We start from the raw sequence: 17,280 nt of genomic DNA on the forward strand, positions 1-17,280 counted from the left end.
GTACAGTCCTACCCTCAGACTCTGGGGAATCTTCCTCACCCAACATCGAGAGTGGTGCTGCATGGGTTGATGATGATACCCTTCGAGGTGCTGATGCCGAGGATTTCTCCACGAGCATGGATGGAGCCTCAGGAAAAATGTGGGGCTGATCCACAGTTGGCACAAGCACCCTCGATGCCTGAGCAGATTGCAACTGCAGTATCTGTGCCAGCTCCTCCCTAAGCATGGCTCGGTAGTGCTCATCGAAGGAAGGTATCGACAAAGGCACGGGAGCCAGGACAGAGGCAGGAACCTGGCAGCTCAGAGACTTGTGCATCAGCACCTCTACCAAAGAGGGAGAGCGCTCTTCAAGAAGTTGGCATATCTTGGGTACCACTAATGCTGATGCCCCGGAGCTCCCAGCACCGTGCTTCGAGGAGGACCGATGCTTATACTTCTTGGGCTTCCCCTGATGCTCAGCATTACAAACCTTCAGTGTCAACAAGGATGACGTCAAACCCATAAGCGCCCATAGTATTGGATCTGATACTGACCCGTCTCAGGGCCTATTTTCAACACCCGATATCAAGAGAGGTGGATATCTCCTCGATGTTGGTGTACTCCCTGTGGTTGTTGAAGTCTTAGCAGCCATCAAGGTCGATGCTTCTGGTGCTGATGTTGATGGATCTTCTTTTCTCCATCTATACTTCTTCCCTTGGTACTCTGATCTCATTCCATGGTTTTCAGTACCATCTTTACGCTAATGACTCCCAGATCTACCTCTCCACACCAGAAATCTCAGCAGGAATCCAGGCCAACGTATCAGCCTGCCTGTCTGACATTGCTGCCTGGATGTCTCACCGCCATCTGAAACTAGACATGACCAAGACTGACCTTCTTATCTTTCCCTTAAGCCAACCTCTCCTCTTCACCCAGTGTCTATTTCTGTGTATAACACTCTCATCTTCCCTTACTCATCAGCTTGTAACCTCGGGGTCATCTTCGACTCCTCTCTCCTTTTCTCTGCACATATTCAGCAGACTGCTAAAACCTGTCATTTCTTTCTCTATAATATCACCAAAATTTGCCCTTTCCTTTCTGAGCACACTACCAGAACCCTCATCCACACTCTTATCACCTCTCACTCTCCCTACACTCCTCCCCAGGAACTCTGTTCACTGGGTAAATCTCTCTTATCTGCACCCTTCTCCTCCACCACTAACTCCAGACTCCGTTCCTTTTATCTTGCTGCACCATATGCCTGGAATAAACTTCCTGAGCTGGTACGTCAAGCTCCATCTCTGGCCATCTTCAAATCTAGGCTAAAAGCCCAACTTTTTGATGCTTCTTTTAACTCCTAACCCTTACTCACTTGTTCAGTACCCCTATTTTATCATCCCCACCTCAGTAATTCCCTTATCTCTTATTTGTCCTGTTTGTCTGTCCTAAGTAGATTGTAAGCTCTGTCGAGCAAGGACTGTCTCTTCATGTTCAAGTGTACAGCGCTGCGTAAATCTAGTAGCACTATAGAAATGATAAGTAGTAGTAGTAGTATGGATCAGCCTTCGAGGAGCCAAAAAGTCTCTCCTGTTAGACCCGATACACCCTCTGTGTCCTCAGCTGCATTTTTAAACAGAGAGAACAAGAGTTACAGTCATGGTTAGGTCCAAGGCACCCGGATACACCAAGAGTGCGGGTCCGTTACCAAAATCACCCGATTACATTGGGCGCACTGTTTGAAGCCACTGGGGGTCTTCTTGATCACCGAAAGAAGAATTCTAGCCAAATTAAATTCCTCAATTGTGAACCTCAAAAAGGGGCAGAGTTCAAACTGGCCCTAAGTGGGCCTATCAATTTGCAAAAAACAAAGGAAACTTTAAAAGTAAAAAAAAACCCTAAAATTATTATAAAGGGAACTAGGGAGGATAAAATAAAAACAAAAATAATACCAACACGAGAAGGACCTACGAATAAGAAGAAACACACAGTGAGGGGAACACAATGACGCGTCCTCCCTGCTCTGCAGAAAAACAAAGACGGAGGGACCCACGCTTGCGCATTGGGTGTGAAGGGCTTTTTCCGTTCAGTTAGTGCATCTGGCTGAAAGTAAGGGAGCTATGTACCTGGGAGCAATTTGTGAAGTCCACTGCAGTGCCCCCTAGGGTGCCCGGTTGGTGTCCTGGCATGTCAAGGGAACCAGTGCAGTACGAATGCTGGCTCCTCCCATGATCAAATGGCTTGGATTTGATCGTTTCTGAGATAGGCGTCCTCGCTTTCCATTATTGCTGAAAATCAGAAACGACCAAGTCCTGGGATGACCATCTCTAAGGTCGACCTAAATTTGCTGATTTGGGCTTCCCCGACCGTATTATCGAAATGAAAGATGGACACCCATCTTGTTTTGATAATAAGGGTTTCGCCGCCCCTTGCTGGAGCCATCGTGGCTCAATGGTTCCCATGAATGGGATTCAAACATACCAGGCTATAATCTATTTAGGAAGGATAGAGATGGTCATAAAGATGGAGGAGTAGCTCTATATGTGAGAAATGATATTGCAGCGACTGAAATGACAGGGACCTGGGGAAAGGAAGAAGCAATCTGGATCACCTTAAAAAGAGATGATAGAACCTCTGTCCACATGGGTGTTGTCTACAGACCCCTGACACAATTGGAGGAATTAGATAAAGATCTGATCACAGATATTCAAAAGTTGGGAAAGAAGAGAGAGGTGCTGTTGCTGGGAGATTTCAATCTGCCAGATGTAGATATGAAGGTTCCATCTGTGGAATCGGAAAGAAGTAGAGAGATCGTGGATGCTTTTCAAAGTGCTCTGCTCAGACAAATGGTGACAGAAGCCATGAAGGAGGGAGCAACGCTGAATCTAGTGCTCACAAATGGGGATAGTGTGTCAAATGTCTGAGTGGGTGCTCACCTGGGCAGCAGTGACCATCAAACAGTTTGATTTGATATGACAGCTGAAGTGGAGGGCAGCCACTCAAAACTTAAAGTCCTGGATTTCAAACATGCTGACTTTAGTAAAATGGGGTTATACCTGAAGAAGGAGATGATGGGCTGGGAGGACGAACGAGAAGTGGAAGGCCAGTGGTTCAGGCTGAAGGAAGCTATAAATATAGCCACAAACCTTTATGTAAGGAGAGTAAATAAAAGCAAGAGAAAAAGGAAACCGATATGGTTCTCCAAGCAAGTGGCCGAGAGAATAAAGGCTAAAGAGTTGGCATTCCAGAAATACAGAAAAACTCAAGAAGAGGAACACGGAGAGGAATACCGGATGAAACTGAAAGAAGCCAAGAGACAGATACGCCTGGCGAAAGCGCAAGCAGAAGAACAAATGGCTAGAAATGTAAGGAGGGGTGACAAAAATTTCTTCAGGTATATTAGTGAAAGGAGGAAGACTAAAAAGGGAATTGTGAGACTGAAAGATGCTGCAAACCGCTATGTAGATAATGATGAAGAAAAAGCAAATTTGCTAAATAGATACTTTTGTTCTGTTTTCACAGAAGAAAATCCTGGAGAAGGACCGTGATTGACTGGCAAAAGTACTAATGAGAATGGAGTGGATGGAGTGGATATAGCACCGTTCATGGAAGACAGTGTGTATGAACAACTTGAAAATCTAAAGGTGGACAAAGCCATGGGACCGGACGGGATCCACCCCAGGATACTGAGGGAGCTCAGAGAAGTTCTGGCGGGTCCTCAAAGATTTGTTTAATTAATCCTTGGAGACGGGAGAGGTTCCGTGAGATTGGAGAACGGCGGACATGGTCCCTCTTCACAAAAGTGGTGATAGGGAAGAAGCTGGAAACTACAGGCCGGTAAGCCTCACTTCGGTTACTGGAAAAGTAATGGAAGCGATGCTGAAGGAAAGGATAGTGAATTTTCTGGAAGCCAATAAGTTGCAAGATCCGAGACAACATGGTTTTATTAAAGGTAAATCGTGCCAAATAAATCTCATTGAATTCTTTGACTGGGTGACCGGAGAATTGAATCAGGGACGTGCTACAGATGTAATCTACTTAGATTTCAGCAAAGCTTTTGACACGTTTCCCCACAGGAGGCTCTTGAATAAACTTGACAGGCTGAAGATAGGACCCGATGTGGTGAACTGGATTAGGAAATGGTTGACGGACAGACGCCAGAGGGTGGTGGTTAATGGAATTCGCTTGGATGAGGGAAAGGTGAGTAGTGGAGTGCCTCAGGGATCGGTGCTGGGGCTGATTCTGTTCAATATATTTGTGAGTGACATTGCCGAAGGGTTAGAAGGTAAAGTTTGCCTTTTTACGGATGATACAAAGATACGGAGAGAGTGGTGGATACTTGGAATGCCCTCCCGCGGGAGGTGGTGGAGATGAAAACGGTAACGGAATTCAAAAATGTGTGGGATAAACATAAAGGAATCCTGTTCAGAAGGAATGGATCCTCAGAAGCTTAGCAAAGATTGGGTGGCAGAGCCAGTGGTGGGAAGCGCGGCTAGTGCTGGGCAGACTTCTACGGTCTGTGCCCTGAAAATGGCAGATACAAATCAAGGTCAGGTCTACACAAAAAGTAGCACATATGAGTTTATCTTGTTGGACAGACTGGATGGACCGTGCAGGTATTTCTCTGCCATCATCTATTATGTTACTATGTTATATGAGCTTCCCATCCCAGGAGAGATGCATCCATCATCAGCACTTTTTCTGGCTGAGGAATTTGGAATGGAAGTCCCACAATCAAATTTGATCCACTGAAAGGAGCGTACAAGTTCCCGGGGACACTCGGAAAACATCTTCTAGATGCCCCGTAGCTTGATATCACTGAGAAGCCAGGGTCCACTGAACTGATCTCATGTGAAGTCGTTTCATGGGTGTAACATACACTGTTGAAGTCATGTGGCTCAACAATCTCAACATCTGCCGAGCTGTGACCTGCTGAGAGGCTCGATCCGTGGACACAAGTGTGAGTAGATTGTCCGCTCTCATGTCTGGGAGGTATGCTCAAACCACCTGAATATTGAGCAGGGCTCCAATTAACTCCAATCGCTGGACAGGGCAAAGGTGGGACTTAGGGTAGTTTAAAACAAACCCTAGTAGCTCAAGCACCTGAATAGTCCTCCACATGGACACCTGTGCTATGCCCAATCGTCGAGATATGGGAACACATGGACTCCCAGTGTGCGTAGTGATGCTGCAACTACTGCTACACACTTGAAGATCCTGGGAGCTGATGCGAGGCCAAAAGGCAACACGCGGTACTGAAAGTGATGTGTTCCCAGCTGAAATCAAAAATACTTCTGACGGGCTGGAATTATCAGGATGTGAGTGTATGCATCCTTTAAGTCCAGAGAGCATAGCCAATTGTTTGCCTGAATCATTGGGAGAAGGGTGCCCAGGGAAACAATTCTGAACTTTTCTTGGACTAGGCATTTGTTCAGGGCCCTTAGGTCTTGGATGAGATGCATAACCCCTGTTTTCTTCTGCACAAGAAAGTACCTGGAATAGAATTCCTGTCCTTCTTCCCCTGGTGGAATGGGTTCCACCATATGGGCCTTTAGAAATGTGGAGAGTTCCTCTCCAAGTACCTGCTTGTGCTGAGAGCTGAATGAATGAGCTCTCAGTGGGCAATTTGGAGGTTTGAGATGCCAATTGAGGGCGTATCTGTGATGGACTATCTGAAAAACCCACAGGTTGGAGGTTATAAGAGGCCACCTTTGGTGAAAAAATTTTAACCTTCCCCCAACCGGCAAGTCATCTGGAATGGACACTTCACTGCGGCTATGCTCTGCTGGGGTCAGTCAAAAGAGCCCATTGTTTTGCCTGGGGAGCAGCAGGGGCCTTAGGTGCACGCTGTTGATGAGAACAAGTGTGCTGTGGTTGAGCCTGAGTAGGCTGGTGAGTCGAAGAGTTGTACCTATACTTAGGATAGTAGTAGGGACTCCTCCTTGGTTTGCCAAAAGTTCTCCTAGCTGAGGAGATTGATGCAGAAGGCACCTGGTAGGAGAGAGAAGAGATGATATCAGTATGTTTTTTTATTTGGTCTGCGACCTCCTCATCCTTCTCTCCAAAATAGTCATCCCCCAGCAAGGGGCATCCGCCAACCTCTGCTGAACAGAATGTTCCAAGTCAGAAACACGCAGCCATGAGAGTCTGCACATTGCTATACTTTGACTAGAGATCCTGGATGCCACATGTCACGGTCTCAGGCTCTCGAACACTGGAGTAACATGAGCCCTTGGGCTACTGTCGAGGAGCGGCAGCAGCAAGCAAAATTCCCTAATCAGCACTGGACAAACAGGACTGGAGCAACCGGACTTCACCTGCGCTGACCACCGTTCCCTAGAGGTTGAGCCCCTAGGTGCGGGTGGCCTGCAGTATTTAGAGGACGGAGCAGGATACAAAACAAGCTTGACCAAAACAGGATTCAGGATACAGGACTCAGGATACTTACACAGGGTATAGAATACTGAAACAGGGTAGGTTCAGGATTCTCATACAGGATATAAGGTACGAAAACAAGCTTGACTAAAAGAGGGTTAGGACTCAGGGTTCTCACACAGGCTACAGGATTCAAGAACAAGCTTGACTGAAACAGGGTTAGGGTTCAGGATTAAAGACAGAAGTGCCCACAGGCACCCAAACAAGATACAAAGCAAGGCAGAAGTGTTCCTAACAGCACACCAAGGCAGAAGTGCTCCTATCAGCACCAAAAGGGTAAAGCAGGGAAGCCAAAAGGGTAAAGCAGGGAAGCTCAAACAAAGCAAGGCAGAAGTGCTCCTAAGAGCACACCAACTAACCTTGACCTTTGGCGTTGCAAAGGCTAAGTAGCAAAGCCCACAAGTGCTTAATAAAGACCATCACCAGCTGAGGCTCAGCTGCAGGAATCTCAAGGCAACTAAGGGTGAGGCTAGCTGCCAAACTTCAAACCAAATCTGGAGGGCTAGAATATCTGGACCAGACTGGAATGAAAGTCTGGAATGTGTAGGGAGACAGCAAGACAGTCTATGGCAGCCACCGGTTCTGGCCACCAGAGGGTGAGGTAAGCACAGCTAAGGAAAACAGCCACAATCGTGACACCACATCAAAAGTGCTGTAAGTGCCACTGGCCAAGAACTTTCAACACACCTTCTGCTGCTTGACCAACTGGCAAAAAGACTCAGCCTGCTCCGGAGGAAGCATGTCAACCAAGTCTGACAGCTGTCGCTCCGAGTTTCGCAAGTAGACGATCGTGAAGAGCTGGTAAGATTGTATTCAGGAGATGAGCATTGAAGCCTGATACATCTTCCTCCCAGAAGAATCCAAGGTTCTAGTTTCTCTGCCTGGGGGCGCCAAGGCATAGTCCTTGGAACTCCTGGCTCTTTTGAGAATGGATTCCATCACCATGGAATTGTGAAACAATGAAGCCTATCAAAACCAGGTGCATTGTGGAGCTGATAATGGGTGTCAATCTTCTTGGGCATGACAGGGACCGACAGAGGAGACTTCCAGTTCCTGATGAGGACTTCCCTGAGTACCTCAAGAATAAAGTCACAGCCTCCTTAGGAGAGACATGTAGTCCAGGACCTCGAGCATCTTGGCCCTGGGCTCATCCTCCACTTCCAAAGGAAATGGAATGGCATCAACCATTTCTTTTACAAACGATGGAAACGAAAGGCTCTCCAGAGGACATGTTCTCCTTTCAGGTGGAAGGGAGAGTTCAGAGGGGATCCCATAAGACTTATCCACAGAAAAGTACCTGGGATCCTCTTCTGAATCCCATGAGCGCTCCTCTTCAGTGTCAGACAGTATCTCTCAATGAGACTGATGAGACCAAACTTGCCTCAGTACCGAAGAACCATACCCTCGAGAGTGGCACCGAGAAGCCGACTCCAGAGAAGCTTTCTCCAACGACATCGAGGGAATTTTGGCTTGGGTGGTAGCCAACAATGGGACCACAAGAAGCGCCCTTGTCGGAGGCCACACTGCAGGCTGAGGGCTGGGTGAGGCCGTAATGGGAGGTAAGGTAGGCGCAAGCACCCCCAACACTGATGTATGAGGCCATCCAGCAGCTCAGGGAGCAAAGCCCGGATTCACTCATCGAGGGCTGCTGGCTAAGGCGCAGGATGCAGAACCGTTGGGGTTGATGTAGGAGCGGGATCTTGGTTGCTAGGAGACAGGTGCATTGGTACCTCCTGTATGGAGGGGGAGTGGTCCCTCCTGGTGCTGACGCTTCTCAGGTGCTGAATCCTTTGACACCCCGGAGCTCCCAGTACCATGTGTTGAGGTTGACCAATGATGATGCTTCTTGGCCTTCGCCTGAAGCATGACACAAAGGCTCCTCGGTGCTGACAAGGACGACGTTGAATCCTCATGTCACCTCGGGGTCGGGTCAATGATGGACTGTCCCGGGGACCTGCACAGCTGGAGGCCTCAAGACAGGTGGAGACCCACTCAATGCTTCACTGCTCCCAGTTTCTGTCTAGAAGCAGCCATGCTTACCGACGCTCCCGATGCAACGCTCATCGATGCAAACGCCTCCGACCTCGAGGCGGACGTCGAGGAACTGGACTTGGCTCCAAAAATCCTCTCTCGTTGAGCCTCTTAGGAAACCTGGGTCCTCTTCTTCATTCGACGACAAAGAACACAGTTAGTAGGGTTATGGTTGGGTCCAAGACACTGCAGACACCAAGTATGGGTGTGCTTTCCCGAGAGTCCGATTGCACCGGGTACAGCACTTGAAGCCACTGGGAATCTTTGTGGATATGGATGGAAAATCTTTGTCGGCTAAATTAAACAACTCAATGCTGCCTGAAAAAGGGGCAAGGCATGGTAAAAAGCAAAGGGGAAAACCCAGCTGAAACCAAGGCTGATGATGACGGAAAAACAATAAAACTTAAAAACCAGGCAAAACAAATGTAAAAAAATTAAAGGAAGGGGAAAAAAAAAGGTTTCAATAAAAGGAGCCACAAAAAACAGCTAAGACCGAGTGAATCAGAAGTTAAGAAAAAACACTTTCTCCTCATACAGAAAAAGAAGAACTAAGAAGACCGCATTCGCGGGACGGGCGGGAAGGCACTCATGCATGGGATGTAGCTCGTACTTCAATAAACTCTCTTTTTAGCTACAGCAAAATGTTGGACTGGGCAAAACAGATTGGCGTCACCCACTTGTGAGAATTATAAGCCTGCTTGTCCTCGGATAATAACATTAGAGGAAGAGACGGCCTCATTGACAGACTTGGATAACATAGTGGATGAGAAGAAAGGTGAAACAGTGGTGGAGAATGTAAGGCTAAATAGCCTGAAGACTTCTTGGTGAAGACTGGACGAGTCTGTGGGGGAAGAGTTATTAAGTGTGAAGGTTTATCAGATGATGGTTAGAGAAGGGAAGAACTGAGACGGAGAAATTAGAGTGAGCAATTGGAGAAGCAGGGGTAGTAGAACATGATGAAGATTGAATGAGGATGTTAAAGTGAGAAAATCAGAGGCACAAGAGTCAGAAGGGCCATTATCATGAATGTTAAAGTCCCCAAGAATAAAGGAAGAGGAGAATGGTTTGAGAAACAAGAAAAGCCAGGAGTCAGAGTCAGTGAGAAAGGAAGAGAGGGACTTTCCGGGGAGTCCATAAATGATTGCTACCCAGAGAGGTAATGGGGTGAATAAGCGGATAGAGTGGACTTCAAATGGAAGAAAAGCTGGGAGACTGAGTTGTAAGAAGTGGATGAAATCTATATGAAGGTGACACTAGTGACAGCTCAACGCGCTGTGATTGGCTGACAGAGACCTGGAGGGGCATAATCGAAAGGGACGTCCAAATCAAAATCCCGATCCCCGATTCTCTCCGGTGGTGGTCATTTTGTGCACCTTAGTCGTAAGAAAAACACATCCAAGAGAAGGACGCCCATCACAAAATCCAGTTAGGTTTTCCACAGTGCATGGGGTCGGTAAACGGCTGTGCATCTGCCTTGCATGCGCATTATAATACTAATTAGCTCATTATAATAACTTTTAGATCATTTGCATTCCATTTTCGTTAGCTGCTACCGTGATAGGAAAATGGCTTGGAGAACCCTTTTGTGCATGTCTTGTTTTACTACTTGCTTGGTAGACTGGCTAGAACTGGTTTAAAAACCATGTTGCTGGCTCGTTAAGTTTAGTGCATCTGGCCCTAGATGTCATCAGATGAAGGGGGAGTGGGGAGGGGGCTCAAAACACTATAAGCATATACTTTTTCCTTGAGAGGGTACTGAAATCTTGGGAAATTCACTAGTGGAGGCGGTAGGAGCCAAAATAGCAATAGAATTCAAACATGTTTGGGAATGCAGACAAATGGACATTAATGGGAAGCAAAGAGGAGGTGACCAGAGATTTTGTATGGCCTGCAGCAGCATGGTAAACAAATACTAGTTTAGCAAATTGAATAGACCCAGAATTCTTTATCTGTTCACATTATTGCATTCTTCCACGTTACCTGAAGTCAATAGCGTTGAGTCCCAGCAGTGTGCCAGCAAGCATGTTTGCCTCTTCACCCAGCAGTATCGCCCCATCTTCATAAAACCTCCTACAGGGAATAAAATTGCTTTCAACTCAAACAAATGTCAATGAACGCCAGTTCTCTGATCTGCTGTAATGAGCTAGCTACTGAATGTCCTTCCCCAACTGGGCATAATATTGAATTTAAAAACATGTTTTCAGTTTTATCTGTACGTCTTAATGGAAACCCTTTATGAGCACTGGATGAACAGCAGGTATCCATTTCCTCATATTTGTTAGGAAAGCAAAACTAAAGGAGAATGCCAAATTATCAATTACAAGAGAGAAAAAGCCACTTAACAACGATGTATTCTTTAAAACTGAATAACAAGCAAAAATTGCATAAAAGATGCAAAATCAAAGTGTTTGGGCAAAAACAAAAGTGTCATGGAGAAGGTATTTGCAAAACTACATTTTGATTATGAAGGTGTTACCTTCTCCCTCAGTCCCAGTAGTAGTGTTCTTTTAATATTTTTATTCTGAATTTTTGTGCATACAGTGGGGGAAATAAGTATTTGATCCCTTGCTGATTTTGTAAGTTTGCCCACTGACAAAGACATGAGCAGCCCATAATTGAAGGGTAGGTTATTGGTAACAGTGAGAGATAGCACATCACAAATTAAATCCGGAAAATCACATTGTGGAAAGTATATGAATTTATTTGCATTCTGCAGAGGGAAATAAGTATTTAATCCCTCTGGCAAACAAGACCTAATACTTGGTGGCAAAACCCTTGTTGGCAAGCACAGCGGTCAGACGTCTTCTGTAGTTGATGATGAGGTTTGCACACATGTCAGGAGGAATTTTGGTCCACTCCTCTTTGCAGATCATCTCTAAATCATTAAGAGTTCTGGGCTGTCGCTTGGCAACTCGCAGCTTCAGCTCCCTCCATAAGTTTTCAATGGGATTAAGGTCTGGTGACTGGCTAGGCCACTCCATGACCCTAATGTGCTTCTTCCTGAGCCACTCCTTTGTTGCCTTGGCTGTATGTTTTGGGTCATTGTCGTGCTGGAAGACCCAGCCACGACCCATTTTTAAGGCCCTGGCGGAGGGAAGGAGGTTGTCACTCAGAATTGTATGGTACATGGCCCCATCCATTCTCCCATTGATGCGGTGAAGTAGTCCTGTGCCCTTAGCAGAGAAACACCCCCAAAACATACCATTTCCACCTCCATGCTTGACAGTGGGGACGGTGTTCTTTGGGTCATAGGCAGCATTTCTCTTCCTCCAAACACGGCGAGTTGAGTTCATGCCAAAGAGCTCAATTTTTGTCTCATCTGACCACAGCACCTTCTCCCAATCACTCTCGGCATCATCCAGGTGTTCACTGGCAAACTTCAGACGGGCCGTCACATGTGCCTTCTGGAGCAGGGGGACCTTGCGGGCACTGCAGGATTGCAATCCGTTATGTCGTAATGTGTTACCAATGGTTTTCGTGGTGACAGTGGTCCCAGCTGCCTTGAGATCATTGACAAGTTCCCCCCTTGTAGTTGTAGGCTGATTTCTAACCTTCCTCATGATCAAGGATACCCCACGAGGTGAGATTTTGCGTGGAGCCCCAGATCTTTGTCGATTGACAGTCATTTTGTACTTCTTCCATTTTCTTACTATGGCACCAACAGTTGTCTCCTTCTCGCCCAGCGTCTTACTGATGGTTTTGTAGCCCATTCCAGCCTTGTGCAGGTGTATGATCTTGTCCCTGACATCCTTAGACAGCTCCTTGCTCTTGGCCATTTTGTAGAGGTTAGAGTCTGACTGATTCACTGAGTCTGTGGACAGGTGTCTTTCATACAGGTGACCATTGCCGACAGCTGTCTGTCATGCAGGTAACGAGTTGATTTGGAGCATCTACCTGGTCTGTAGGGGCCAGATCTCTTACTGGTTGGTGGGGGATCAAATACTTATTTCCCTCTGCAGAATGCAAATAAATTCATATACTTTCCACAATGTGATTTTCCGGATTTAATTTGTGATGTGCTATCTCTCACTGTTACCAATAACCTACCCTTCAATTATGGGCTGCTCATGTCTTTGTCAGTGGGCAAACTTACAAAATCAGCAAGGGATCAAATACTTATTTCCCCCACTGTATATAATTTTACACCACCTCTTTTTCATTTATTTTACTAAAAGTAGCTTCTTTTCCTTGCATCTCCTCATCCCTTGCTATTTAGACAACAGGAACTCACATTCCATAAAGCAAAAGAGCAGGCATGACTAAAGACTAGAAAAAAATATTTAAAAAGTACATTATTATTTAACAGCATATTTTGCGGAATTCTAAGAAACAGGGAAGTGAAAGAACAGACTGCTTGCTTATTTAACCAGAAATGTAAAAGAATATGGGGTAGGAGGGGTGTCTGGTATTTTAAGAGGGCTGTTTATGATTTGTGGATGTTTCCTAGGTAGATGTTTCTATGATGAGTTGTTCATCCACTCTGAAGCACTAGTAATGGTGGAATACAAACTTTGTAAAGAAAATACAACTTTACTCAAAACAGCTTTCATGATTTGGTCTGTCCTGTTCTGATTTTCTATGTTAATTCAGACATTCAGGGAATGCAACTAAAATTGTGATCAGCAGATTGTGATATGCAGACCTAACAATCCATGTTTTGTCATGTTATTTGGGATCTTGCCCTAGGAATCATGCATCTTATGTCACTTGTGGCTGTTGAAGAGGTTGCTGATTAATAATGAGGAATTTAATCACTCTCTGATATAGGCATTGTGTGGTAGGGAGAAATTCTAAGGAAAGACTTTTAATACCATTTATATTTGTGCAATACCATCTAATCTGTGTGATCTGTGGTATATTGCTTCCTCTCTGTACATCATTTCTGCCAACTTGGAATGAGTACTGTAATTACTAATTTTGCTTCTTGGTTCCTCTGGAAAATGCCATGACTTTCCGCTATGAGACATGACCATAGTACAGTGCACAGTGAAGTGTTTGGATAGAAAGCACTATATATTGGAAATATCCCTGTTGACATGTACCATGCACTGGACAATAAGCAATACTCATTAACATCAATAGTTACATGCAGAAATGTTAATGCAGGCAAAGCTTGATTTCTTATAAAGTAATTACATACAAAAAATAAAAAGTTCAACAAAGAATGGAAAATGAGGAATATTATCTGGTCAATATTTATTTCACAGTGGTCAATTTAAAGCATTCACTGCCATGGGCTGAAATAGTCCCCAGTATTCAGTGCTGGGTCTAATTCAGGTACTGACACTGAATATCAAGGATTTTCGCAGCTGCCAAAGTTATCTGTGTCCAGTTAATATTCAGTGCCAGTACCCACAGACCTATCTAGGCAAGTGAGGACTTCCATCTACCATCCTAACTGCCTAGAGAGCTATCGGGGCATCGGCACTGAATATTAATGGTATCCAGATAACATCTAGGCCAGCCCTGACACTAGCTGGAGAGTGTCAAGGTGGTCAAAGAAGTTACACTGAGGGAGAGTGCTAGATGTGGTGTATTTAGATTTTAGGAAAGCTTTTGACACGGTTTCACATAGACGACTAATAAATAAACTGAGTGCCCTTGGTATAGACCCTAAAGTAAGTGACTGGGTTAGGAACTGGTTGAGTGAAGGTGAGAGAGAAAGTAGTTGTAAATGGAGTCTACTATAAAGAAATGAAAATGGGTGTGGAAACACAAAATATTCAAAACAACCAAAAAAGTCTCACTTACATAAGAAAAGATATCTTAAACAACTGTTAATAAATAAAAAAAAAAAACTGGAAGAGAAAGCCTCAAAGAGCTCCAAGTACAAATGACTTATAGAGCTATAACGATCTAGTAGATCTGCTTGTCATCATTGGCAAAAACCTTCCGTAAAACAAAAGAAAAAGTGTCCATCACACTGTAGTCAAAACTTTCATAATGTGAGTGCAATACTAAATACAAAATAAGTCCATGGAGTTCTACTCCCTCCTTCATCACTTGAAGGTACCAGGGAGAGGGGGGTGGAGTTCGGAGGCGCTAGGCCACCAGACCTCAAGTCCTCTCTTCTGTCGGGGGGTGGGGGTGGGGGGGGGGGGACGGCCTCTAACTAGCATGCCAAATGCATGCTGGACAGGGCTCCCCATTCCTCCTCAATGCTCTGTAAACCCTAACGCCAGCTCCAAGCTGGTGTAGGTTTTACAGCAGAAGCAGCACCCTTGTTTGGTGCGCTGCCTGCTGAGTATTCAGGAGGAATACAAATGTCCCTGTTTAGGATGCACTTGCATGCTATTAGTGTTCAGAGCTGGCGAGTGTGCTATGTTGTTACATGCGCTCGCTGGCTCTGATCCTGGGGTGCAGGCAAATGCCAGTGCTAGTCCAGCGCTAATGGCCTCTAGTGCCCGTGTTTGCTTTTGATCATCTGCCTTTAAGTTTATAGAATGAGGGGGACATTGAATAAAATCAGCAATACTCAACCCTGATGGTCATTAGACAGCATGCTGCCTGACAGAGGTGTGCGAGATCTGTTCTCTGAAGGAGAAGCCAAAATTTGGCAAATTTTGCAAATAAAAACTGCTCTCTATTCTAACTGATCTATCCTAACTGTTATGGCCAGTGTTAAATCAAGTAAACACAAGCAGCTTTCGCTGAATCACACAGTCAAATGGTCTAAGCAGGACTTTCCCCGGCACCATAGAAAATGGTTGCTGATAAGGAAACAAAACCTCCTTTTTATCATGATTGTGAAGAGCTGCAATCCCTTAAGGCAGCAACAGCAGTGAAGTGAAATGCAACTAAAGTAATTAAAACAGAGTTGTAAGCTTGTAAGATTGTAAGCTCTTTGAGCAGGGACTGTCTTTCTTCTATGTTTGTGCAGCGCTGCGTACGCCTTGTAGCGCTATAGAAATGCTAAATAGTAGTAGTAGTTGGTTTCCCTTATGGTGAACGACAAGAAAGGACTTTTCTGTTGGAAGACAGTATGACACTTGTTACAAAGCAAAAGTCAAAATACAGTATTTGCTGAACAGAACAAAAAACAAAACAAAACAGGGGCTGGAGAAAACATGGAAATTTAGGGGTCAATATTCAGCCGGTGGTGGTGAGTGTTTTTTTTTTTTCTTTAAAGCTGCAACAGGCATTATTCCCAGATAGTCAATGTCAGGCCATGTCCGGGCACCGGCACTGAATATCCAGGTTTAAGCAGCCAGCTATCTCTTATGTGGTTAAGTGCAATATTCAGCACTTTTATGCGGTCTGATTTAACAGCTAAACTGAGGTAATTAAGTGCTAAATATTGGCACTTAACCGCATAATTGCCGATACTGCCCCCAGACCCCCCCCTCCCCACAAAATAGCTGAGTTTAGTGGTCTGTGGTAATATTCAGCAACAGAAGCGTAGCCAGGTTGTGATGCCAGGGGGAGCGGAGAGCATACTATGTAGGTGTGCACATACACTACGTAGGCATAACGGAAAGCCTGAAAAATAGGGGCCGTTGCCATCAGAACTCTTTTTGGGGAGAAGTTGCTCCCCTGGCACCCCACCTACCTATGCCTCTGCTAACCAGTTAAGTGCTGCTGAATATCAGTAAACAGCTCCGTTCAAGCAATTTAACTGGTCAGAACCCATTTGTGGATGGTTATCACTTTGAATATCAACCTCTCAATTTATGAAAGATTTTGAGAATGAATAGATTGTTGCTGGTATTATCAGAAGTCAAACAATGATGATCCATATCTTGAGATACCCCCAACTATTGAAAATTGTGTGTGTGTGGGGGGGGGGGGTAATGCTTGGATTGTGCCAGACAGTGAGGAACAAAGTCACTTTGAATAATAAAGCTAAAGCAGTTGAGGATGCTGAAGGTTTTACGGATTCTAGTTCAGAAAATAAAACAGAAACTCAGTAATTTATATATGTCAAAGGAGACAAATGAAGAATCAGCATGAAGTCTCTTAGCTAGGACTACAGTAGAGTAGATGAAACACTAAGTTAATGTATTGTACTGCTGGCTAAGACTCTTCATGCTGATATTTTATTTGCACTGTACTTATAGCTGCAAACAAGAGTCTTTATATGAGTTAAGGTTTAAGTAAGATTCTTGATGAATTTCCCATTACAAGCAAAAGAAGTCCTGCAGTGCTTCTATAAAATTGTAAAAGTTTTATAGAAATTTCCTGTGACAAATATTTGGCATGTGGAGAATACATTATAATAATCTAAACCTATATAGAAATCTTGCAGATACATGCCACTATTTTACAGTACTTTAAATGTGAACCAGCATGCTTTGTCAATGACCTATGGAGATGAAAATAAGAGAATGTATCAGGTTAACAGAGATGGTCAACAACAGTAAAGGTTTGCATTATAAGGGGTGTGAGAACATGCATGCTAATCCCTACACTGTCAATTAAAATGAAATCTACATGAAGGTGAAAGAATTCTGTTGACGCTGTAAGCAGTATACTATGCTACACTTTGAACTATTTGAATATTTTTACTGCTGTAATTGTCTATGGCTCATGTTTGATTTATTCTTACTGTACACCACCTTGAGTGATTTCCTTCAAAAAGGCAACAAATAAATCCTAAGCAATTTATGTACATCAATGTTGTAAGATATGTTTCTTGACTAATAGGACTTGCTCTTGTAGCATTCTGTCTACAGTTTGGAGACATAGGCTTAATTGGACTCTGGTCACTTTCACTAACAAATATTGCCATCAGAAATCAGTTCCAAGTTTATAAAGCGTTGCAAGTTCTGATTAAGGTTTTATTAGCAGATTTGTAGTAGAAGCCTGCACAGCTTTACCAGACCCAGCACTGGCCAGTTA

At 44.6% G+C, this 17,280-nt stretch overlaps 1 protein-coding gene across 2 annotated transcripts in view; it reads right to left on the reverse strand.

The window, feature by feature from the left end:
• The window catches only part of RUNDC3B (RUN domain containing 3B), a 310,546-nt gene that overhangs the window by 97,689 nt on the left and 195,577 nt on the right, over positions 1 to 17,280 (reverse strand). For both annotated transcript variants that reach the window (XM_030199755.1, XM_030199748.1), the window contains exon 5: positions 10,423 to 10,512. In XM_030199755.1, the coding sequence (XP_030055615.1) occupies positions 10,423 to 10,512 (90 nt within the window). The remainder of the gene's footprint in view (positions 1 to 10,422; positions 10,513 to 17,280) is intronic.

This window comes from Microcaecilia unicolor, chromosome 1 (assembly GCF_901765095.1).
Source record: "Microcaecilia unicolor chromosome 1, aMicUni1.1, whole genome shotgun sequence".
NCBI classification, from domain to species: domain Eukaryota; kingdom Metazoa; phylum Chordata; class Amphibia; order Gymnophiona; family Siphonopidae; genus Microcaecilia; species Microcaecilia unicolor.